Here is a 24,946-nt window from a genome sequence, read left to right as displayed (position 1 = left end):
TGTCCCAGAACAACTGCTTTGGTCTGTGTTGTAACTCATTTGGTTCCCATTTTAAATGTCATTCTAGGCCATTAACATCCCTCTTTAATATCATTTGCTAAGGTCAAAAAAAAAAAAAAGACAAGACAAGGGACTATGTCCTCTTTAAACAGCATGCTTGTAGCCTTCTCTTAAGTAAACTGAGATGACAGAAAGCAATTTATCTGGGAAATTTACTTGATGAGGTGGTACTGTGTGGCTGGTTTCAGACTGTAGTAGAATTTACATGCTCTGCTGCTGGTCTTCTAAAGTAAATTCAGTCAAGAGAAGGTGTGGCAATGTGTCGTTACACATCATGCACCTCTCTTGCCCCTTGAGATTCCTCCCAGAAAGGCAATTCTAGGGTTGTAGCAATAGGTGTGATGCATCTCCAGTGCTTTATGCACACGCAGACCCAACTGATTTCCAGAATGTGGCCTAGCTTTTCCTGGGAGTTGCTTGAGGTGCTACAAAAGCCAGCAAAACCTATTGTACCAGTGAGAGAACAACGGAATGTGTGGACCCTGGGAATTGGCAGTCCTACAATACTGCTTTCCTTACTTTAAAGGCTATCTTGCATAAACAGCCAAGGAGGCAGTGGGCTTGAAAAATAGGACAGGGATTAAGTCCAAACTACTGTAAATGAGCAAGGCTCTAAGGAGCTAAAACACTTGTTCTTATGTGTCTCAGCTCTCAAATCTCAATGAGAGGAGCTGTTTGGTCCTGCTGACTCCATAAAGATTCATTGTGACTGTCAAAGCAGTGGCGTAGCGTGGGTTGTCAGCACCCGGGGCAAGGCAAGTAATTTGTGCCCCCTAACCCATGGATTTGCGCCCCCTAACCCTAACCCCCAGATACAGTATTGCGCCCGGTGCGGCCGGCCCCCCCTGCACCCACCACGCTACGCCACTGTGTCAAAGAGATACTGCTATTTTCACTGGTAATTAACATACCGTTGGCGTAGCATGGCACAAACACTAGAACATTTTCTATTTGGAAAAACATTACCTGCTGTATTTTCTTCCCACTCATAGATCCACTCGTGTCTATGACAAAGACCACGTTTTTGGGAAATGCCGGCATTTGACTGGGTGCAAAATAATGCACAAAATATCCATTAACAATCTGAAAACAAAACAAGTGGTATTCATATATTGCTGTTGTTTAGTCGTTTAGTCGTGTCCGACTCTTTGTGACCTCATGGACCAGAGCACGCCAGGCACTCCTGTCTTCCACAGCCTCCCGCAGTTTGGTCAAACTCATGCTGGTAGCTTTGAGAACACTGTCCAACCATCTCGTCCTCTGTCGTCCCCTTCTCCTTGTGCCCTCAATCTTTCCCAACACCAGGGTCTTTTCCAGGGAGTCCTCTCTTCTCATGAGGTGGCCAAAGTATTGGAGCCTGAGCTTCAGATATACACATTCATATCTCAACACGGCAGTGTATAAAATAAGTCCAACTATGGAACTTCTCCCACAGGTAGCTGTGATGGCCACCAGTTTGGATGCTTTTAAAAGAGGATTAGACAAATTCATAGAGGATAAGGCTATTGATGGCCACAATGGCTATTTTCTGCCTTCACAGCTTCTAATCCAGCCTCATATAACCAGCATGCTTGAATCTAATTAATGCATGAAGGGGGTAAGGTCATAGAGTAACCTGTCCCAGCAGGTTTAGCCTACGTAACTTCCCCTCACCCTGGTAGGAAATAGGTAACCAAGCTTTCGTTCCTTCAGTCTACATGTGAACATGGGTGTGTGAGGAACTTTGAGCTGCAGCCTCTTTTGTTTGAGACAAGTATGGAGTGTGAAACAAACGTTTTCCTATACCAATAGTTTAGGACAGGCATAGGCAAACTCGGCCCTCCAGATGTTTTTGGCCTACAACTCCCATGATCCCCAGCTAACAGGACCAGTGGTCAGGGATGATGGGAAATGTAGTCCAAAACATTTGTGTTTTTCCCCCAAAGATATTTATTGAGATTTTCAAAAAAGTTACCAAATAAAAAAGAAAAAATAATAAGAAAACATACAAAAAAAATACAAAATAAAAATAGTTAAAAACAATTCAGTCTTTCCATCACATATTTTCATTTGCTTATTTCCCGGACCTCCTCATGTAGTCCCAAAACATTTGGAGGGCCAAGTATGCCTATGCCTGGTTTAGGAACTTTTAGCATTTTGTAAACAAGCTACATTTTGCTGCCCTGCAACTTTTCTGAATGCTTTATAGTAGGCACATTTATCTGACCCAAGGAGAGTTTGTAAGTACAGTGGTACCTTGGGTTAATAACTTAATTCATTCTGGAGGTTCGTTTTAACCTGAAACTGTTCATAACCTGAGGTACCACTTTAGCTAATGGGGCCTCCCGTTGCCGCCGTGCCGCCGCCGCACGATTTCTGTTCTCATTCTGAAGCAAAGTTCTTAACCCGAGGTACTATTTCTGGGTTCGCGGAGTCTGTAACTTGAAGCATCTGTAACCTGAAGCATCTGTAACCCGAGGTACCACTGTAAACCATTTTTATAATTTACCAGATGTGGTCTTTTTCTATGCCAGGGGAAGTGGAAAAATTTGGAAGGACATTTTAAAGGGAGACATTTCGGAATTCGCGGAAAAGGGCACATTTTAAGGATTTACATCCTATATTTTTACACTTTGCTTTGCTGCATGTTTTGCCATGTTAAATCTCTGCTGGAGTTCTCCCTTGCCCCAAACTTGGATCTTGACTTCTAGAAATTTTTGAGCAGATGAACTGAAGACAAAGCATAGGTCTACTGAAACCTACATAGGTCTACTGAAAAGTAAGTCCCATTGAGTTCAACAGGACTTTCTCCCAGGTAAGTGAGCATAGGATTGCAGCTTAAACCAGCCTTTTAGATAAACACATCCACTTTACTGGTATGTCAACAGGGTTTGTGTTCCTAGAGATACAATATTTGTCTTTTAAACTGAGATTAGAGACTCTTTGCCTTTGCTTTTAGTTTTCTGTGGTGAAATTACTGTAGGGATGTCCTTAGACTACATGAAGACTAGGAAAATGAGAAGCCAACAACTGTTCATCAAAAGGAAGTTCCTGTTCTCTTTCTTACTGAAGAACCTAGAAAACTGACTGGAATGTCTAAATCTCAGGGAGAAGATTATGCTACAATTCAGTTCTGGTTCTTTTTCAAACAAAAGTTTAGGGGTTGCTGCCTGAAACTAAGATTATACAATTTGAATTTGAATTTAGCTAAGTGATGCCTATTACTCTGAATTCTCAGTAATTTTTTACCTGTATATCACCTGCAGTCTCACTCCTTTTAACATCATAACGTATGAGAAAATCTCCATCAAGCAGTGTGTCATGCAGTCCAGGGGTTTTTCTTTGTTGATCTATGGTTGGTTTAAATGAAATGTGGGCCTAAATACAAGCCACAAAAGCAAACAATCAGTCAAGCTAGAATAGGAGGGCCCGTGATTTTTCTTTTTTAAAAAAAGCATGCTAAGTCTTGTAGTCCCTATAATGCATACCTTTGTCTCATTCTGCACCTTTCTTAGAGCATTGTTCAGTTCATTGGTGATGAAAGTGCTCTCAGTTTCCAATGCACTTATACCTTGTGGTTCAAATATGTGGGTGTCAATCTGAAGAAAATAAAAAGATGCTTCAGAGTCATAACCTTCAGCTACAACATGGGGCCAGCAATTGGTGTCATTTATAGAAAGAGCCTCTTCCAAGAATTTACCTGAAAGTGTTTCACAAGTTGTTTGGGCTTGACCTTGATCAGCAGTTCGTACTTTCCCAGCTTTCGCTTTAGAAGTTCCTCGTATGTGAGTTCAAAGTTAACTTTGGCAGCTGCTGCAACATTGACTGAAACACGAAACTGTTCTAGTTTTCTTCCAGTTGATCTGAAGGGAAATGAGGAATTTAGGCTTTATGCAAGAATTTGGCAGCTCATCCTCAAGTTTGTCTGGGAAATGAACTCTTGAGTGATATTAAGTTGTGCCCATCCACTAGCAGAATGGACTTCCGTGTGCCATGAGATGTTTCCTTTATCTCCTTCCCCTGCAGATGCTGTTTGTGTCCCACAAATCTTTTCCAGAGGATATGCGGACACTCAAGAACAGATTTGGAAGGCAAAGGGGCCTGCAAGGGGAGAAGAAGAATGAGATGTCCCACTACATGAGTAGAAGTCAACTCATGTGATACTGGATTTCGAAGTAGTGTAGTATACTTGCACTGATACTGGAGTGGAGATGTTGAAGGCAGGCCTCTTATACTTTTTAATAGTTGTGTGCAAGAGGGAATTCTGACAGGTGTGGTTTGTCGTGTAGAGGAAAATGGCATCAATGGTGTCCTTCATTCATCCATGGAGTGCTGAAATAGCAGCAGCCAAAGCACCACGGTTTCATGGAAATTCAACTGTTCTAGAGCACCTAAATAGGGATGTTAAGAGCTCTGCAAGCTACCTGTCCCTGGTCTTCTTGTGGATAGGATGCTGCTGGACTTCCAAAAACTTGGGACATGACATTTCTAGAACATCTGGTGTCTTTTCTGAATGCTAAGAGCCTCTCAGAAGTGACAGTCTCCAAGAATACTTGCTGGGGGGAAACGTCTCAGGGAAACAACAGTCAATTCATGATGCAGCTGAACATTATCCTTTGTAAAGTTCATATTTGAAATACTTGAACTTCAGTGACATCACTATGCAATACCAGTGAGTGTTTGATATGGTGTCTATAACCCTTAGCGGGTTTACTTTATGAAAGCCACCTATAGCTCTTTTAGATTGATTATAATCTAGTCAAATCTACACTCTTTAGAATGTTATAATTTGGGCATATTGCTAGGACTGTAAAATGGAGATAGAGTGAATTGAGACTTAGGTTCTTAGAATATTGGGTTGGATCTGCAACTGTGTGAGCAAAATGCCACTTGCAGGATGGAATCTTTCACCTCCTTTGCTCTGCAGCCCCTGAAAGCCCTTTCTGGGATGTGAGGAGACAGTTGTAAACAGTACAGCTGCTACACAGTAAACTGCAGTGGGAAATGGAGCCCTGTGATCGCAAGGTCCCTTCACTTCATTTCCATTGCTGCATTCTCAAGCCACAGCTTACACTGAGGGCACCTGACATTTAGGAGAGGCTTCTGAGCAGGTGCAAGGCAAGAGAGACAGAGGCAGAAGAGACCTAGTAAATCAGCAGAACTTTGGCTCCAACCCATCTTGTCCTTAATGTTTTGCTTAATGATCACAGTTGGCCTGCATTTAGGGGCAATTTTTGCTCACAACATCAGGTTTGGTGACTATTTCTTTTCGCCTTTCCCTTTGGTATTCTTGTGTGATTATTTGATCAACCCATTTGGTCTAGTGTGCATTTTCTTGACCTGCTTCAGCCTTGGGGAATGATGTCAGTGGTGCTAAGAAGTAGGGGCAATGTCTAGTAAAGTACTTGGTGTAAACCACTTTCCAAATATTCCTATACACTTCTATCCTCTCTATGGCTTTACCCATGACTGCAATGGCAGCAGCGGGGGGAGTTGCTTACTTGACCAGTCCAGCACTCTGTCCTTGTGAAACCGCAGCGTCATACTGATCTTGTGCAGATTTCTTCTCCTTGATTATTCCAGGATATGTTTTTCCATCTATTGTCCTTAAGAAACAGTGTTTTGAACAGTTAAAGTCATTAGAAAAAAGTAATGTCCTCTTATGCCCCTGCCCTCTTCAGTAGCCCACCTATTCCTCAAAAAAAAATTGCTCTGGAGTTGGGGGGACCCTTCAGAACCATGTGGGAGGTGATGTTGGGGGAAGGTGAATTCAGTTTCCGTAAGATTCTGCTTTTATAAATTAAAAGGTGAAAATTGCCTCCTCCCCCAACTCATTGGGACGTTCGGTTGATGGCACTGGAACAGCTTACTGGTTGCAACTCACTTCCTCAGCTGGAAGAAGCCCTTCCATTCACAGAATAGCTGGGCTGGAGTAAGTCCTCTATCTTTTAAGAGGCCCCAGACATGAGCTTACAAAGCCTTACATGCTAAAGTTTGTGATGAAAGCTGACTTGGGTAACTCCACTTCAAAAAGAGCCTCCTTGGATTCATTCGCTCTGTTGACAACTCTGCTGGTGATTACTGTGTGGGCATATCGTGAGGTAACTTTGCAGTCCACATGCAGGCTGTAGATTTCGATGGCATTCTGGAGAAGAAGAGGAAAAAATTCTCTGAATTCAGACAAACTTCTTCCACACCAAATGTATTATTATAAAGCAAGATTTCATCAGCTCATTTAGTTGTCAGAGCAAGGAGAGAGTGCATTCATTAGGCTTCCACTCTGGCAGATGATGTTCATGCTTCTGCCCTAAAAATTTGCCCCCTCCACTACGCCACTGGTCAGATCATAAGTCCACCTAGCTCACTGTTGTCCTACACTGACTGGCAGGCTCTAGAAAACCTGGAACCCCTGGCATGCAAAGCAGATACTCTTATCACAGAGTTATGCATCCTCCCAGATTATAAATTAAATTAGTGGTTTATATACTCCCATCAGTATTTAAGACAACCAGTTCAATTGTACTATTAACTAAATTAAGGTTAAAATCATACATGAATTAGATTCCCCTCCCCCTCTTTTTTCATGTTTCTGAACTGCATTCAGTAACGTGATAAAAAGAGGGGGATGGGAATCTAATTCATGAGTAGTCTACTGATGTGAATAGTGTAAGGTCAGGGAAAGCAGTCATGAAAATCTGCTGCCCAAGAATAAGGACTTCCCATTACATGCCATCACCCTAAACCCCACATGAAAATAAGTTTTAAAAAATTGGATATTGCAAATTCATGTACATTTCCCCGATATTCTAAAGACAAATGAGACATGTCTATTTCAAAAAAGGGACAATTACCTCAGGTGCCGCAGGTTCCACAAATACTTGTAGTGAAGAAAAAAACAGCCAAGCGACAAAAAAATGCCTGTCCATTTTGGATGTGACAAATCCACAGAAGTGAAGTCTTTTATACGAAAGAGTTAATGAACAACTAACGTCTGAGGGACTTTGTGGACTGATGAAGCCTAATATTTACCCACTGAATCAGAACAATATTCTTGAAACAGAACATCCCCCATCTTGCCGATGACACCAATCTTGTCAAGCAAGTGAATGGAAAATCTGTGTTCTACCCAATATTTACCCACTGAATCAGAACAATATTCTTGCAACAGAACATCCCCCATCCTGCCAATGTCACCAATCTTGTCAAGCAAGTGAATGGTAAATCTGTGTTCTACCCAATATGTTTGCAATACCAAAAATATATGAGTGGCTTCCCCCTTTCCTGTGGTTTTAAGAAAGTCCTGTACTATAAAAAATTGCAAAAGGTAAGTGACAGTATATAATAATGTTTTTTTTTAAAAAAAAAAACAATTCCATAAAGAAAATTTGATAACACATGTACACTATACAGTCAAAGCTCGGTTCTCAAATGGCTCCATTTTTGAATATTTTAGCTCCCGAACGTCAAAAACCCAGAAGTAAATGCTCCGGTTTTTAAATGTTTTTTGGAACACAAACATCCAACGCGGCTTCCGCTTGAATGTAAGAAGCCCTTGCTACCAATCGGAAGCTGCGCCTTGCTTGTCGAATGTTTTGGAAGTCGAACGGTCTTCCGGAACGGATTGCGTTCGACCACCGAGGTTTGACTATACAGGAAATTTGATCCTTGGATCTTGGCAAGATGTCTTTCACTGTGCTGCTGTGTGAGCTAAGTCAGTCTCCTATCCCAGACAACAATAGCACTGGCTACCAGGAAATCAAATCCAAAACCTACCAAGTCATGAAGCAATGTAGTGAGTGTCTACGGCTATCCTTTCAGTGATATAATGTATCCTTGAGCTGAGAGCTGAGAGAATGGGTGCTTGACCTTTAAACAGCAGATTGCCTGGGCCAGCTAGGGCCATCATATTACAAGGGGACTGGTTTCCTCTTGTATAGGCCCCAGTTTTGTAGACGGTTGAGACTCCCAGGCACAATGAACCCCTCAGTTCTATAACAATATAAGGGTATTTGATTAACTACATAGTGGAACATACAGTTCAGAATATTGTGCTCTGTAAAGCAATTCAGAACAATTATCCTAACATTACTGTTTGTTGAGCACTTGATCTTCCTGTGGCTTTTTTATGATTTCCCTTGCCTCCTTGCAACCCAACCCCACCTCCCAAGCTATTTTGAAGGATCTCCTGACCCTCCAGCACAGACCAGGGGAGTGGGGGGAGCTGCAGGAGAGACTGCGTATTGGAGGGTGTTCCACTCTCAGAAGGCTCAAACAGTCTTCCATCAGTAGAGGAACGCTAACTGTATATAATTCGCTGCTTTCAAATGCAATGGGTGAAAAAAGAGCATGGGGCCACAAAGGGATGATGCTGTCATGTTATTGACTTGTCATGTTACTGAACTCAGCAATGTTACTGAACTTGGCATGTTACTGAACTCCAGAGTTAGGTAATTCTGGGGCTTACATAATCGGAAATTGAGTAAGTTACACAGACACATTTAAGAAAGTCCTGCATGCTGCTACAACCTCCCACGCTTGTCAAGGGTCATTACATTTTGAAATATGATGAAACAGAGGACAAACATCCCTTGTAGTCAGTAAAAGTCAACCTTTCCCCCAAAATCATTTTTTTATCAGTGCAGGCAGAAGTTCTATCAGTGACCATGTTCAGTGTCTTGGGCAAAGGATGGCATCAGTCCTAGAGGATGTTAGACTTGCCAGCCACTATGTGTACCCAGACATCTCCTGCAACTTTATTTAGCAGATATATTTCTATCCTACCTTTCAATGGAACATTTTTTGGAGTTGCTTAGAAAACAAGCAAAGTGTTAGCAGAAATGAAACAGTGAAAGTTAGGGTTCCTTAAAAGGATGGGATGCACACACCCCAAATAAAAATGGTTTTGACATGGCACCTAAATCTCATAGGAAGGATGCACCTGGTAAACTGCCCTGGAGTGGGCATTCCAAAAGCAAGCCACTAGTAACAAGCATTTAGTCACTGCCAGCAAGACAACAGAAGAAGAGACTTGCCCTATGACTTCAATTACCTGGTGGGTCTTTATGTAAGCAAGTGGTCCTTGTGATGCAATGTCTTTCAAGGATGAAACTAGCACTTTCAAATGTGCCCAGAAATATGCTAGGGATTCTATTTTGAAGCTGGTGATGTTCTGAGAACAACATATGCCCTTACATTTTTCTATTACAGAATAAACTTGTACATGGTGTAGATGTCAGTTGTTCACTGTCCTGAAATGTTGGTTATGAGTTGAGGCCCCGCTCCCTGATTTGTGATGAAATAAGACACATGGGATTTGATTTAGATTGTATGTTACCAACCCAGTGGTTTTTCCTACTTTCTTCAGTTTAAGCTTGAATTTTGCTATAAGAAGCTGATGATCTGAGCCACAGTCAGCTCCAGGTCTTGTTTTTGCTGACTGTATAGAGCTTCTCCATCTTTGGCTGCAGAGAATATAATCAATCTGGTGATGTCCATGTGTAGAGTCGTCTCTTGTGTTGTTGGAAAAGAGTGTTTGTGATGACCAGCTTGTTCTCTTGGCAGAACTCTATTAGCCTTTGCCCTGCTTCTTTTTGAACTCCAAGGCCAAACTTGCCAGTAGTTCCTTTTCTCTCTTGACTCCCTACTTTATCATTCCAATTTCCCATATTATGAGAAGAACATCCTTCTTTGGTGTCATTTCTACAAGGTGTTGTAAGTCTTCATAGAATTGGTCAATTTCAGTTTCTTCAGCACCAGTGTTTGGTGCATAAACTTGGATTACTGTGATGTTAAAAGGTCTGCCTTGGATTCGTATTGAGATCATTCTATCATTTTTGAGATTGCATCCCAGTACAGCTTTCGCCACTCTTTTGTTGACTATGAGGGCCACTCCATTTCTTTTATGGGTTTCTTGCCCACAGTAGTAGATATGATGGTCATCTGAACCAAATTCACCCATTCCTGTCCATTTTAGTTCACTGATGCCCAGGATGTCAATATTTATTCTTGCCATCTCATTTTTGACCACCTCCAACTTACCAAGGTTCATGGTTCTTACATTCCAGGTTCCTATGCAATATTTTTCTTTTACAGCATTGGACTTTCCTTTCATTTCCAGGGATATGAACTTATGAATACACAGTGGAAGTGAGGAACAGGTTTAAGGATTTAGATTTGGTGGACAAAGTGCCTGAAGAACTATGGATGGAGGCTCGTAACATTATACAGGAGGCAGCAACAAAAACCATCCCAATGAAAAGGAAATGCCAGAAAGCAAAGTGGCTGTCCAACGAGGCCTTACAAATAGCGGGGGAAGAGAAGACAAGCAAAATGCAAGGGAGATAGTGAAAGATACAGGGAATTGAGTGCAGATTTCCAAAAAAGAGCAAGGAGAGACAAGAAGGCCTTCTTAAACGAGCAATGCAAAGAAATAGAGGAAAACAATAGAAGGGGAAAAACCAGAGATCTGTTCAAGAAAATTGGAGATATGAAAGATTACCATAATAAAGGACAAAAGTGGTAAGGACCTAACAGAAGCAGAAGACATCAAGAAGAGGTGGCAAGTATACACAGAGGAATTATACCAGAAAGATATGGATGTCTCGTACACCCCAGGTAGTGTGGTTGCTGACCTTGAGCCAGAAATCCTGGAGAGTGAAGTCAAATGGGCCTTAGAAATCATTGCTAATAACAAGGCCAGTGGAAGTGATGATATTCCAGCTGAACTATTTAAAATTTTAAAAGATGATGTTGTTAAGGTGCTACACTCAATATGCCAGCAAATTTGGAAAACTCAGCAGTGGCCAGAGGATTGGAGAAGATCAGTCTACATCCCAATCCCAAAGAAGGGCAGTGCCAAAGAATCCTCCAACCACCCCACAATTGCACTCATTTCACACACTAGCAAGGTTATGCTTGAAATTCTACAATGAAGCTTAAGCAGTAAGTGGACTGAGAACTCCCAAAAGTGCAAGCTGGATTTCGAAGGGGCAGAGGAACCAGAGATCAAATTGCAAACATGTGCTGGATTATGGAGAAAGCTAGAGAGTTCCAGAAACACATCTTCTTCTCTTTCATTGACTACGGAAATGCATTTCACTGCATTGACCACAGCAAACTATGGCAAGTTCTTAAAGAAAAGGGAGTGCCTGATCACCTCATCTGTCTCCTGAGAAATCTCTATGTGGGACAAGAAGCTATGGATATGGAACAACTGATTGGTTCAAAATTGGGAAAGGAGTACGACAAGGCTGTATATTGTCTCCCTGCTTATTTAATTTATATACAGAATTCATCATGCGAAAGGCTGGACTGGATGAATCCCAAGCCGGAATTAAGATTGCCGGAAGAAATATCAACAACCTCAGATATGCAGATGACACAACCTTGATGGCAGAAAGTGAGGAGGAATTAAAGAACCTTTTAATGAGGGTGAAAGAGGAGAGCGCAAAGTATGGTCTGAAGCTCAACATCAAAAAAAAAAAGACCATGGCCACTGGCCCCATCACCTCCTGGCAAATAGAAGGGGAAGAAATGGAGGCAGTGAGAGATTTTACTTTCTTGGGCTCCATGATCACTGCAGATGGTGACAGCAGTCACAAAATTAAAAGACGCCTGCTTCTTGGGAGAAAAGCAATGACAAACCTAGACAGCATCTTAAAAAGCAGAGACATCACCTTGCCAACAAAGGTCATAGTTAAAGCCATGGTTTTCCCAGTAGTGATGTATGGAAGTGAGAGCTGGATCATAAAGAAGTCTGAATTGATGCTTTTGAATTATGGTGCTGGAGGAGACTCTTGAGAGTCCCATGGACTGCAAGAAGATCAAACCTATCCATTCTTAAGGAAATCAGCCCTGAGTGCTCACTGGAAGGACAGATCGTGAAGCTGAGGCTCCAATACTTTGGCCACCTCATGAGAAGAGAAGACTCCCTGGAAAAGACCCTGATGTTGGGAAAGATGGAGGGCACAAGGAGAAGGGGACAACAGAGGATGAGATGGTTGGACAGTATTCTCGAAGCGACTAACATGAGTCTGACCAAACTGCGGGAGGCAGTGGAAGACAGGAGTGCCTGGCATGCTCTGGTTCATGAGGTCATGAAGAGTTGGACACGACTAAGTGACTAAACAACAACAAGAAGAAGAAGAAGAAGAAGAAGAAGAAGAAGAAGAAGAAGAAGACGACACATGGGATAAGTATTTTAGGTTAATGGGCTAAAAAAGGCCACAACTTTATTGGTTACAGAATGTGACTGGTATTGGCTTAGGCACTGGGTCCGAACAGACTGTACTTGACTCCTGTCCACCCTGCAGGGAGTCACACAAGGGTTAAAAACCTGTAGGGGGAGCTTGTTGATGCAAATCAAGTGGAAGCTTTCCCCTAGAGTCACCAGAGGGTTGTTCCATGGCCCTAGCCACTACCTGGGAATCGGACAGGAACCACGACCACCGGATTCCTTTAACGGAATACCCTTCAAGGGATGGGTAGGTGATGGCCACAACCTCCCCTCCTGCTGTTCTTGAGTATTTTTGGTAGGAGATGTCCTTGACCTGTGTACCATGCCTCTTGCTTGCCTAGATGGAAAGATGTGGTTGGAACGTTGCCTTTGAGGGAATGTGGCCCGTGGCCTGCAAAAGGTTCTCCACCCCTGCTATACACATTTACCTGGGAATATGTCACATGAGCTCAACAGGGCTTACTTCTGAGTAGACAAGTATACAATTGGACTGTGACTGATGCAATCATGATGCGGTTGGTCACATGCTGCCTAGTGCTTCGTTTACTTCCTTGTTAGTCTGCTGGGTGAATGTTCTACAGATGGTGAGCAGATATTCATTTAATGTGGACATTTGGACGCACTTGTTAATTTGAGTGCTATTGTTGTCTGGGATAGGAGACTGACTAAGCCCACACAGGATCCAGGATCCAAGGAACAAATTTCCTGTATAGTCAAACCTCGGTTGTCGAACGCAATCCGTTCCGGAAGACCGTTTGACTTCCAAAACATTCGACAAGCAAGGCGCAGCTTCCAATTGGTTGCAAGAGCTTCTTACATTCAAGCGGAAGCCGCGTTGGATGTTTGTGTTCCAAAAAACATTTAAAAACCGGAGCATTTACTTCTGGGTTTTTGACGTTCGGGAGCTAAAATATTCAAAAATGGAGCCATTTGAGAACCGAGCTTTGACTGTATAGTGTACATGTGTTATCAAATTTTCTTTATGGAATTGTTTTTTTTTAAAAAAAAAAAACATTATTATATACTGTCACTTACCTTTTGCAATTTTTTATAGTACAGGACTTTCTTAAAACCACAGGAAAGGGGGAAGCCACTCATATATTTTTGGTATTGCAAACATATTGGGTAGAACACAGATTTACCATTCACTTGCTTGACAAGATTGGTGACATTGGCAGGATGGGGGATGTTCTGTTGCAAGAATATTGTTCTGATTCAGTGGGTAAATATTGGGTAGAACACAGATTTTCCATTCACTTGCTTGACAAGATTGGTGTCATCGGCAAGATGGGGGATGTTCTGTTTCAAGAATATTGTTCTGATTCAGTGGGTAAATATTAGGCTTCATCAGTCCACAAAGTCCCTCAGACGTTAGTTGTTCATTAACTCTTTCGTATAAAAGACTTCACTTCTGTGGATTTGTCACATCCAAAATGGACAGGCATTTTTTTGTCGCTTGGCTGTTTTTTTCTTCACTACAAGTATTTGTGGAACCTGCGGCACCTGAGGTAATTGTCCCTTTTTTGAAATAGACATGTCTCATTTGTCTTTAGAATATCGGGGAAATGTACATGAATTTGCAATATCCAATTTTTAAAAACTTATTTTCATGTGGGGTTTAGGGTGATGGCATGTAATGGGAAGTCCTTATTCTTGGGCAGCAGATTTTCATGACTGCTTTCCCTGACCTTACACTATTCACATCAGTAGACTACTCATGAATTAGATTCCCATCCCCCTCTTTTTATCACGTTACTGAATGCAGTTCAGAAACATGAAAAAAGAGGGGGAGGGAATCTAATTCATGTATGATTTTAACCTTAATTTAGTTAATAGTACAATTGAACTGGTTGTCTTAAATACTGATGGGAGTATATAAACCACTAATTTAATTTATAATCTGGGAGGATGCATAACTCTGTGATAAGAGTATCTGCTTTGCATGCCAGGGGTTCCAGGTTTTCTAGAGCCTGCCAGTCAGTGTAGGACAACAGTGAGCTAGGTGGACTTATGATCTGACCAGTGGCGTAGTGGAGGGGGCAAATTTTGGGGGCAGAAGCATGAACATCATCTGCCAGAGTGGAAGCCTAATGAATGCACTCACTCCTTGCTCTGACAACTAAATGAGCTGATGAAATCTTGCTTTATAATAATACATTCTGTCTGAATTCAGAGAATCTTTTCCACTTCTTCTCCAGAATGCCATCGAAATCTACAGCCTGCATGTGGACTGCAAAGTTACCTCACGATATGCCCACACAGTAATCACCAGCAGAGTTGTCAACAGAGCGAATGAATCCAAGGAAGCTCTTTTTGAAGTGGAGTTACCCAAGTCAGCTTTCATCACAAACTTTAGCATGTAAGGCTTTGTAAGCTCATGTCTGGGGCCTCTTAAAAGATAGAGGACTTACTCCAGCCCAGCTATTCTGTGAATGGAAGGGCTTCTTCCAGCTGAGGAAGTGAGTTGCAACCAGTAAGCTGTTCCAGTGCCATCAACCGAACGTCCCAATGAGTTGGGGGAGGAGGCAATTTTCACTTTTTAATTTATAAAAGCAGAATCTTACTGAAACTGAATTCACCTTCCCCCAACATCACCTCCCACATGGTTCTGAAGGGTCCCCCCAACTCCAGAGCAATTTTTTTTTGAGGAATAGGTGGGCTACTGAAGAGGGCAGGGGCATAAGAGGACATTACTTTTTTCTAATGACTTTAACTGTTCAAAACACTGTTTTATAAGGACAATAGATGGAAAAACATATCCCGGAATAATCAAGGAGAAGAAATCTGCACAAGATCAGTATGACGCTGCGGTTTCACAAGGACAGAGTGCTGGACTGGTCAAGTAAGCAACTCCCCCCGCTGCTGCCATTGCAGTCATGGGTAAAGCCATAGAGAGGATAGAAGTGTATAGGAATATTTGGAAAGTGGTTTACACCAAGTACTTTACTAGACATTGCCCCTACTTCTTAGCACCACTGACATCATTCCCCAAGGCTGAAGCAGGTCAAGAAAATGCACACTAGACCAAATGGGTTGATCAAAAAATCACACAACAATACCAAAGGGAAAGGCGAAAAGAAATAGTCACCAAACCTGATGTTGTGAGCAAAAATTGCCCCTAAATGCAGGCCATTAAGCAAAACATTAAGGACAAGATGGGTTGGAGCCAAAGTTCTGCTGATTTACTAGGTCTCTTCTGCCTCTGTCTCTCTTGCCTTGCACCTGCTCAGAAGCCTCTCCTAAATGTCAGGTGCCCTCAGTGTAAGCTGTGGCTTGAGAATGCAGCAATGGAAATGAAGTGAAGGGACCTTGCGAGCACAGGGCTCCATTTCCCACTGCAGTTTACTGTGTAACAGCTGTACTGTTTACAACTGTCTCCTCACATCCCAGAAAGGGCTTTCAGGGGCTGCAGAGCAAAGGAGGTGAAAGATTCCATCCTGCAAGTGGCATTTTGCTCACACAGTTGCAGATCCAACCCAATATTCTAAGAACCTAAGTCTCAATTCACTCTATCTCCATTTTACAGTCCTAGCAATATGCCCAAATTATAACATTCTAAAGAGTGTAGATTTGACTAGATTATAATCGATCTAAAAGAGCTATTGGTGGCTTTCATAAAGTAAACCCGCTAAGGGTTATAGACACCATATCAAACACTCACTGGTATTGCATAGTGATGTTACTGAAGTTCAAGTATTTCAAATATGAACTTTACAAAGGATAATGTTCAGCTGCATCGTGAATTGACTGTTGTTTCCCTGAGACGTTTCCCCCCAGCAAGTATTCTTGGAGACTGTCACTTCTGAGAGGCTCTTAGCATTCAGAAAAGACATCAGATGTTCTAGAAATGTCATGTCCCAAGTTTTTGGAAGTCCAGCAGCATCCTATCCACAAGAAGACCAGGGACAGGTAGCTTGCAGAGCTCTTAACATCCCTATTTAGGTGCTCTAGAACAGTTGAATTTCCATGAAACCGTGGTGCTTTGGCTGCTGCTATTTCAGCACTCCATGGATGAATGAAGGACACCATTGATGCCATTTTCCTCTACACGACAAACCACACCTGTCAGAATTCCCTCTTGCACACAACTATTAAAAAGTATAAGAGGCCTGCCTTCAACATCTCCACTCCAGTATCAGTGCAAGTATACTACACTACTTCGAAATCCAGTATCACATGAGTTGACTTCTACTCATGTAGTGGGACATCTCATTCTTCTTCTCCCCTTGCAGGCCCCTTTGCCTTCCAAATCTGTTCTTGAGTGTCCCCATATCCTCTGGAAAAGATTTGTGGGACACAAACAGCATCTGCAGGGGAAGGAGATAAAGGAAACATCTCATGGCACACAGAGGTCCATTCTGCTAGTGGACGGGCACAACTTAATATCACTCAAGAGTTCATTTCCCAGACAAACCTGAGGATGAGCTGCCAAATTCTTGCATAAAGCCTAAATTCCTCATTTCCCTTCAGATCAACTGGAAGAAAACTAGAACAGTTTCGTGTTTCAGTCAATGTTGCAGCAGCTGCCAAAGTTAACTTTGAACTCACATACGAGGAACTTCTAAAGCGAAAGCTGGGAAAGTACGAACTGCTGATCAAGGTCAAGCCCAAACAACTTGTTAAACACTTTCAGGTAAATTCTTGGAAGAGGCTCTTTCTATAAATGACACCAATTGCTGGCCCCATGTTGTAGCTGAAGGTTATGACTCTGAAGCATCTTTTTATTTTCTTCAGATTGACACCCACATATTTGAACCACAAGGTATAAGTGCATTGGAAACTGAGAGCACTTTCATCACCAATGAACTGAACAATGCTCTAACAAAGGTGCAGAATGAGACAAAGGTATGCATTATAGGGACTACAAGACTTAGCATGCTTTTTTTAAAAAAAGAAAAATCACTGGCCCTCCTATTCTAGCTTGACTGATTGTTTGTTTTTGTGGCTTGTATTTAGGCCCACATTTCATTTAAACCAACCATAGATCAACAAAGAAAAACCCCTGGAGTGGATGACACACTGCTCGATGGAGATTTTCTCATACGTTATGATGTTAAAAGGAGTGAGACTGCAGGTGATATACAGGTAAAAAATTACTGAGAATTCAGAGTAATAGGCATCACTTAGCTAAATTCAAGGGGGAGGGCATAGGAAAAGGCCTATTTAGAAATTGTATAATCTTAGTTTCAGGCAGCAACCCCTAAACTTTTGTTTGAAAAAGAACCAGAACCGAATTGTAGCATAATCTTCTTCCTGAGATTTAGGTATTCCAGTCAGTTTTCCAGGTTCTTCAGTAAGAAAGAGAACAGCACCTTCCTTTAGATGAACAGTTGTTGGCTTCTCATTTTCCTAGTCTTCATGTAGTCTAAGGACATCCCTACAGTAATTTCACCACAGAAAGCTAACTGCAAAGGCAAAGGGTCTCTAATCTCAGTTTAAAAGACAAATATTGTATCTCTAGGAACACAAACCCTGTTGACATACCAGTAAAGTGGATGTGTTTATCTAAAAGGCTGGTTTAAGCTGCAATCCTATGCTCACTTACCTGGGAGAAAGTCCTGTTGAACTCAATGGGACTTACTTTTCAGTAGACCTATGTAGGTTTCAGTAGACCTATGCTTTGTCTTCAGTTCATCTGCTCAAAAATTTCTAGAAGTCAAGATCCAAGTTTGGGGCAAGGGAGAACTCCAGCAGAGATTTAACATGGCAAAACATGCAGCAAAGCAAAGTGTAAAAATATAGGATGTAAATCCTTAAAATGTGCCCTTTTCCGCGAATTCCGAAATGTCTCCCTTTAAAATGTCCTTCCAAATTTTTCCACTTCCCCTGGCATAGAAAAAGACCACATCTGGTAAATTATAAAAATGGTTTACAGTGGTACCTCGGGTTACAGATGCTTCAGGTTACATACGCTTCAGGTTACAGATGCTTCAAGTTACAGACTCCGCGAACCCAGAAATAGTACCGCGGGTTAAGAACTTTGCTTCAGAATGAGAACAAAAATCGTGCGGTGGCGGCACGGCGGCAACGGGAGGCCCCATTAGCTAGTGGTACCTCAGGTTATGAACAGTTTCAGGTTAAGAACGAACCTCCAGAACGAATTAAGTTCTTAACCCAAGGTACCACTGTACTTACAAACTCTCCTTGGGTCAAATAATGTGCCTACTATAAAGCATTCAGAAAAGTTGCAGGGCAGCAAAATGTAGCTTGTTTACAAAATGCTAAAAGCTCCTAAACCAGGCATAGGCATACTTGGCCCTCCAAATGTTTTGGGACTACATTTCCCATCATCCCTGACCACTGGTCCTGTTAGCTGGGGATCATGGGAGTTGTAGGCCAAAAACATCTGGAGGGCCGAGTTTGCCTATGCCTGTCCTAAACTATTGGTATAGGAAAACGTTTGTTTCAGACTCCAAACTTGTCTCAAACAAAAGAGGCTGCAGCTCAAACCTCCTCACACACCCATGTTCACATGTAGACTGAAGGAATGAAAGCTTGGTTACCTATTTCCTACCAGGGTGAGGGGAAGTTACATAGGCTAAACCTGCTGAGACAGGTTACTGTATGACCTTAACCCCTTCATGCATTACTGTATTTTTCACCCCATAGGGTGCACCTAGGTTTTTGGGGGGGAAATAAAGAAAAAAAATTATTTTCCCCCCCCCAGGTGCGGGGCTGGGGCGGGGAAGCCCGAGCTTCCCCCAACCCCAGACCCCAGAACAGGCTGCTATCCGCAAGCGTGGGAGAGCTGCGCAACTTTGCGCAGTCACGAAGTCACGCAGCTCTCCCATGGCTAGTGAAGAGCTGCGTGAAGCCTGAAGCCTGGGGCGTGCTGAGCTCAGGGCGCCCCAAGCCTCTGGGTGCCGGCAATCCCACGGATAGCTTCCTGAAGCCTGGAGAGCGAGAGGGGTTGGTGCGCACCGACCCCCCTCCCTCTCCAGACTTCAGCGAAAGCCTGCATTCGCCCCATAGGACGCACACACATTTCCCCTTCATTTTTGGAGGGGAAAAATTGTGTCCTATAGGGCGAAAAATACGGTAATTAGATTCAAGCATGCTGGTTATATGAGGCTGGATAAGCCTACATTTAAAGGGTTGGTTGTACTGCTCATACAGTGGGTTTTTGTGCGCATGATATAGTTGAATTGACACGTGGTCATAAGAAAGCAAGAGCATAAGAAAAACCTGGTGGAGCAAGCCAATGGCCCATGTAGCCTCGCTTTCTCTTCTCACAGTGGCTGAACAGTTGCCTGTGGGAAACCAGGAGGCAGGATTCGAGCAGAAGAACACACTTCCCTCCTGTGGTTTCTGGCATTCAGAAGCTGTGGAGGCAAAAAATAGCCATTGTGGCCATCAATAGCCTTATCCTCTATGAGTTTGTCTATGAATTTAAATCCTCTTTTAAAAGCATCCAAGGTGGTGGCCATCACGGCTACCGGTGTCAGCAAGTTCCATAGTTTGAGTTATTTTATACACTGCTGTGTTGTGATATGAATGTGTAATACCTTAATACCACTTGTTTTGTTTTCAGATTGTTAATGGATATTTTGTGCATTATTTTGCACCCAGTCAAATGCCAGCATTTCCCAAAAATGTGGTCTTTGTCATAGACACAAGTGGATCTATGGGGGGGAAGAAAATACAGCAGGTAATGTTTTTCCAAATAGAAAACGTTCTAGTGTTTGTGCCATGCTACGCCAACGGTATGTTAATTCCCAGTGACAATAGCAGTATCTCTTTGACAGTCACAATGAATCTTTATGGAGTCTGCTATCCCACAGCAGGACCAAACTCCTCCTCTCTTTGAGATTTGAGAACTGAGACACATAAGAACAAGTGTTTTAGCTCCTTAGAGCCTTGCTCATTTACAGTAGTTTGGACTTAGTCCCTGTCCTATTTTTCAAGCCCACTGCCTCCTTGGCTGTTTATTGCAAGATAGCCTTTAAAGTAAGGAAAGCAGTATTGTAGGACTGCCAATTCCCAGGGTCCACACATTCCGTTGTTCTCTCACTGGTACAATAGGTTTTGCTGGCTTTTGTAGCACCTCAAGCAACTCCCAGGAAAAGCTAGGCCACATTCTGGAAATCAGTTGGGTCTGTGTGTGCATAAAGCACTGGAGATGCATCACCCCTATTGCTACAACCCTAGAATTGCCTTTCTGGGAGGAATCTCAAGGGGCAAGAGAGGTGCATGATGTGTAACGACACATTGCCACACCTTCTCTTGACTGAATTTACTTTAGAAGACCAGCAGCAGAGCATGTAAATTCTACTACAGTCTGAAACCAGCCGCACAGTACCACCTCATCAAGTAAATTTCCCAGATAAATTGCTTTCTGTCATGTCAGTTTACTTAAGAGAAGGCTACAAGCATGCTGTTTAAAGAGGACATAGTCCCTTGTCTTGTCTTTTTTTTTCTAGACCTTTGCAAATGATATTAAAGAGGGATGTTAATGGCCTAGAATGAAATTTAAAATGGGAACCAAATCAGTTATAACACAGACCAAAGCAGTTGTTCTGGGACACACCTTGCCCACAGCAACTTCTACATGCAGGGTCCTTCAACCGGCTTCATGGGCTAAATTTTTTTCTGCACAAAACCACCTCCATATTGGGGGGGGGAGAAAAATACATAGTTGTTTGGCTGCAGTTCTGTGTCCACTTACTGGGGAATAAGTTCCATTAAATACAGGGGGACTTCTATATGAGCAGACATGCCAAGGATTAGGCTGCTAGACCCATACTCTGCAGAAATATTTATTTAAATATAAGTCTAATGTTAAGTTTCTGATTCTGTGACTGGAAATTACATTGCTTTATTACTTTTTATAGACAAAAGAGGCAATGAAAAAGATTTTGGAAGACCTTAATCCTGAAGATTACTTTAGTTTAGTTCTCTTTAGTGGAACTGTGAGGTTATGGACTTCATCTTTGTTGCAAGCTACAGAGGACAACGTGGAACGGGCTAAACGACATGTTGAGACCATTTCTGCTGGAGGAAGTAAGTTTGTCAGCTGAACAGACTTGTCAAGTTTTTCAGCAGAGTTTTAATCAGAAATGCTCACTGCGGTATATTTTTAAAGTCCATACCTAATTCTCAGGTGTTCGGTTTTTCATTCAACAGCTTCTTATTTTTTATGCTCAGAAATATGGCCATATTCCTCCTCTATAATTGTTCAGTGTATTAACTCCCATTTGCATACTGTATGTCTAAACTTGCTTGTCTCTTGATTTTTCTTTGTGGACTTAGTGCTATTTTATTTTCTTTAAGCCATAGATTTCTACTAGTCTAGGTCTTTTTGCTTTCTTTCCCCATATCCCCAGGGCAACATCTTGCCTTCGATGCAGGAGCAAATGCCCACCAAGGTGCCAAGTCAAGATATTTTGGCACAAGAAATAGACTATCCCACAAGGGCCTCTCCTTCCACCCCAGCAATTAAACATTGCAGTAATAATGCAAGGCATGCCAAAGCACTTTATTAAGAACTCAAACAACCCTTAGGCATGAGAAAAGGCCCATTAGAAATCTATAGCATTATCCACCCTAGTGCCTAGTTTCTAGAGTATTTTTCTAAGGCCTGGGTTAAAACTCTGCCAGACCTTGGCAAACTGGAACACACATAAAACATGGGCTGGGTGAAAATAAAGCCTATATATATATATATATATATATATATATATATATATATATATATATATGCAGGTTTTGGTGTCTTCGGGTGTCTTCCCGTGTAAGAGTCGGGGTGTCTGGGCGACGTTTCGACGAGGTCTCACTCGTCGCCCAGACACCCCGACTCTTACACGGGAAGACACCCGAAGACACCAAAACCTGCATTCCTGTACCCGTGAAAATCTACGAAAGCAAATATATATATATATATATATATATATTTGCTTTCGTAGATTTTCACGGGTACAGGAATGCAGGTTTTGGTGTCTTCGGGTGTCTTCCCGTGTAAGAGTTGGGGTGTCTGGGCGACGTTTCGACGAGGTCTCACTCGTCATCTTCAGGCTGGTGCTTTCGGCTTCTTGTTACTGGAACAGAGCAGGGTCTTAGTGTTTGAGTTCCTATAAATACTGTTGAGGGGGTGTGGTGTATAGCCTCCAACGTTCTGGGCAGAGAGGAAGTTCCTAGATTAGTGTGTCTTTTCTTCTTTTGTTCCTTAATTACTTGAGGGATATCTTGAGTGATTTCATGAGTGATATTCTGAATACCACTTAGGTGGGTCATTAAGTGTGGATTAGTTGCTAAAGCTTTCGTGTCTTGACCTCTTGAGCTTGTGAAGAGTTTTTCGAAGATGGCTGTGCTGCATTTAGTTGTGCTCTGGCTTGGCTTCGTGTATAGGGGCGAGCTGTGGTTTTGTGCCCTGTGCCAGCCAGATCTGTGTAGGGATTGCAGGGGGGTGCAGCATCCGGAGGTGCCACTATAGTTTGGCTACTGGATGGAGTTTGTAATTTATCTGTGGAGAGGGTCTGGGTTTGGGTCTGGTGTGGTTGATTGGTGACGGCGTTCTGTGTGCCTCTGGTTCTGGTGTCGGTTTTTGTGGGGAGGGCTAATTTCCAGATGTCTGGCAGGCGGGACGTGTCGTCACGCTTGTTCATGTTGTGAGGGTGTTTCTCTATCTCGATGGCTTCCATGATTATTCTCTTGTGGTGATGTTCCATGTTAAAGAGCAATTTGGAATCTGCAAAATTAATTTCGTGTCCTGTTTCTTTCATGTGTTGGAAAAGAGAGGAAGTTTTTTCTTCTTTTTTGACGGCATTCTTGTGTTCTGCGATACGTGCATTTATTCGTCTGTTTGTTTGTCCAATGTACGTGGCTGGGCAGACTTTGCAGGGTATTTCATAGACCCCTTGGTTTTCCAGCTGGATTTTGTCTTTTGGGTTTCTGAGGATATTGGCTATTTTTTGGTTGGTGCAGAAGGCTGTTTTGATATTGTGTTTATGGAGGATTTTGCTGATTTTGTCTGTAGTGCCCTTGATATAAGGAAGGAGGGCCATGCCATTGTTTTCTTCTGTGTCTTGGTTTTTGGGGGGTGTTTCTTTTTGGATTAGCTTCGTAACCCTGTTTTTCTGGTATCCATTGGCGATTAACATATATATATACACACACACACACACACACACACACACACACACAATATAACAGCAACATTAAGATTGAATGAAATTAATTTGCCTATTTCTCTTAATTCAGTTGTGAAACTATTGACTGTACCCAGTGATTTCAGTAACTTTGCATTTATTTCTTTTGTGTTTGTCTTCTTTGTATGTTCAAAACTCATGGACTGGATTTCACAATATTGCAAATAAGAAATGAAATAACTAGTAACTGGCTGCCTTTTCAAGACTGTCTAACTGTTGTGATGGCCATGGCTGTCTCTCTCCCTCCATACCTTTGAAGCCTCCTCACTAGATCTCTGAAGAACAATATAAATCTCTGGTCAAATCCACTGACCTGTTTTCTTTCCCGTTACAGCAACAAATATTAATGGTGCTCTTCAGAAGGCAATACATTCACTGGACAAAGACACCACAGCTGAGCTATTACCAGACCAAAGCATTTCCATGATAATTTTGCTGACAGACGGTCAACCTACTACTGGTGAGTCAGAAACAGCAAAGCCACACATTCTGCTATTATTTTCATTTATTTATTTTTATTTTTAATGCATAGTTATCAACAATTACTTTAATCAGACATTTTCTGTGTGTGTGTGTGACCCCCTTTTCAAGCTCCTACTTCCCTTTCTCTTCAACAATTGGCCATTTCAAACCTTGCAGTAAAGATTCTCCCAGTATCTTTGGATTTGGTTTTTACGAGCCTCTTAAACATCCAACATATCCATACAACTGACAAAGAGATAATCAAATAAACAAAAAAGGCTAAACAGAGGGAGGAGGATGCTAAACAGAGAAGAGCTGAAGAATCACACACAGACTGATCCTCAGCAGAACTTTTTTTAAGCAGTTACAGCCTAAGTGGAAACACAGAATATCCTCCAGACATCAGCTTGCCGTATACGTCTACAAATTTTCCTCATGTTTTATAACTCTCTTTCATAACTTTATTTACTTCGGACTCACTAGATTGTTTGAAGTTCTACTCCTGAGTGTGAGATGGGGGAAAATATAGCCTTTATCTGGCTACAATATAGTATTCTTGCAGTTTCTCAGTAAGAAACGGGAAATCCTAAATACAAAACATTTTTCTTGGTACAGAAGAAATATGTATTATAGTTGAACACAAATATCCAATATTTGCTTCTAAGTTTTTTCTTTAATTGAAAAGTCAGTGGGTGTTTGTAAACTCATTAATATTTTTTATACTCCCAACATCTGCTTGTTTCTTTCAAAATGCAGCATATTTAATTATTTTATCAGTGGCTGCGGTGTGTTCACATTTTATACCCATATATGACAGGTGAAACAAGCATTGATAGGATTCAAAGAAACATACGGGAAGCTAATAAGGGGAAGTACTTCCTCTACTGCCTTGGCTTTGGATTTGACGTCAGCTACACATTTTTGGAGAAGATGGCTTTAGAAAATGGGGGAGTGGCTCGACGTATATACGAGGACTCAGATGCAGCCTTGCAGCTCCAGGTAGGGGAGAAACAACAATCAAAACATATACATATGTTTTAAATGAAGAATCTCAAAATTGTCTTCA

The 24,946-nt window shown here is 42.0% G+C and overlaps 2 protein-coding genes and 1 long non-coding RNA gene across 3 annotated transcripts in view; 1 reads left to right on the top strand and 2 right to left on the bottom strand.

Moving 5' to 3' along the window:
* The window catches only part of LOC309527493 (inter-alpha-trypsin inhibitor heavy chain H4-like), a 29,678-nt gene extending 22,698 nt beyond the window's left edge, over positions 1 to 6,980 (bottom strand). Inside the window, exons 1-7 of the mRNA XM_082214321.1 lie at positions 6,891 to 6,980; positions 6,024 to 6,184; positions 5,541 to 5,645; positions 3,740 to 3,902; positions 3,528 to 3,638; positions 3,289 to 3,417; positions 1,027 to 1,143 (exon numbers count right to left, since the gene is read on the bottom strand). Coding sequence (XP_082070447.1) covers positions 1,027 to 1,143; positions 3,289 to 3,417; positions 3,528 to 3,638; positions 3,740 to 3,902; positions 5,541 to 5,645; positions 6,024 to 6,184; positions 6,891 to 6,965 — 861 coding nt within the window. The 5' untranslated portion in view covers positions 6,966 to 6,980. The remainder of the gene's footprint in view (positions 1 to 1,026; positions 1,144 to 3,288; positions 3,418 to 3,527; positions 3,639 to 3,739; positions 3,903 to 5,540; positions 5,646 to 6,023; positions 6,185 to 6,890) is intronic.
* Positions 1 to 8,618, bottom strand: part of LOC309526097 — a 33,061-nt gene extending 24,443 nt beyond the window's left edge. The window contains exon 1 of the long non-coding RNA XR_014216662.1: positions 8,566 to 8,618. This is a non-coding gene — a long non-coding RNA (uncharacterized lncRNA). The remainder of the gene's footprint in view (positions 1 to 8,565) is intronic.
* A 5,074-nt stretch (positions 8,619 to 13,692) lies between these two features.
* Positions 13,693 to 24,946, top strand: part of LOC309526165 (inter-alpha-trypsin inhibitor heavy chain H3-like) — a 62,706-nt gene continuing 51,452 nt past the window's right edge. The window contains exons 1-10 of the mRNA XM_082212080.1: positions 13,693 to 13,782; positions 14,473 to 14,633; positions 15,012 to 15,116; positions 16,745 to 16,907; positions 17,009 to 17,119; positions 17,231 to 17,359; positions 19,806 to 19,922; positions 21,106 to 21,274; positions 23,753 to 23,878; positions 24,698 to 24,879. Coding sequence (XP_082068206.1) covers positions 13,708 to 13,782; positions 14,473 to 14,633; positions 15,012 to 15,116; positions 16,745 to 16,907; positions 17,009 to 17,119; positions 17,231 to 17,359; positions 19,806 to 19,922; positions 21,106 to 21,274; positions 23,753 to 23,878; positions 24,698 to 24,879 — 1,338 coding nt within the window. The 5' untranslated portion in view covers positions 13,693 to 13,707. The remainder of the gene's footprint in view (positions 13,783 to 14,472; positions 14,634 to 15,011; positions 15,117 to 16,744; positions 16,908 to 17,008; positions 17,120 to 17,230; positions 17,360 to 19,805; positions 19,923 to 21,105; positions 21,275 to 23,752; positions 23,879 to 24,697; positions 24,880 to 24,946) is intronic.

Source organism: Podarcis vaucheri (genome assembly GCF_965113315.1).
Source record: "Podarcis vaucheri genome assembly, chromosome: 2".
NCBI lineage: Eukaryota > Metazoa > Chordata > Lepidosauria > Squamata > Lacertidae > Podarcis > Podarcis vaucheri.
The sequence above is the reverse complement of the archived record's forward strand: the minus strand, read 5'-3'. Positions and strand labels throughout refer to the sequence as shown.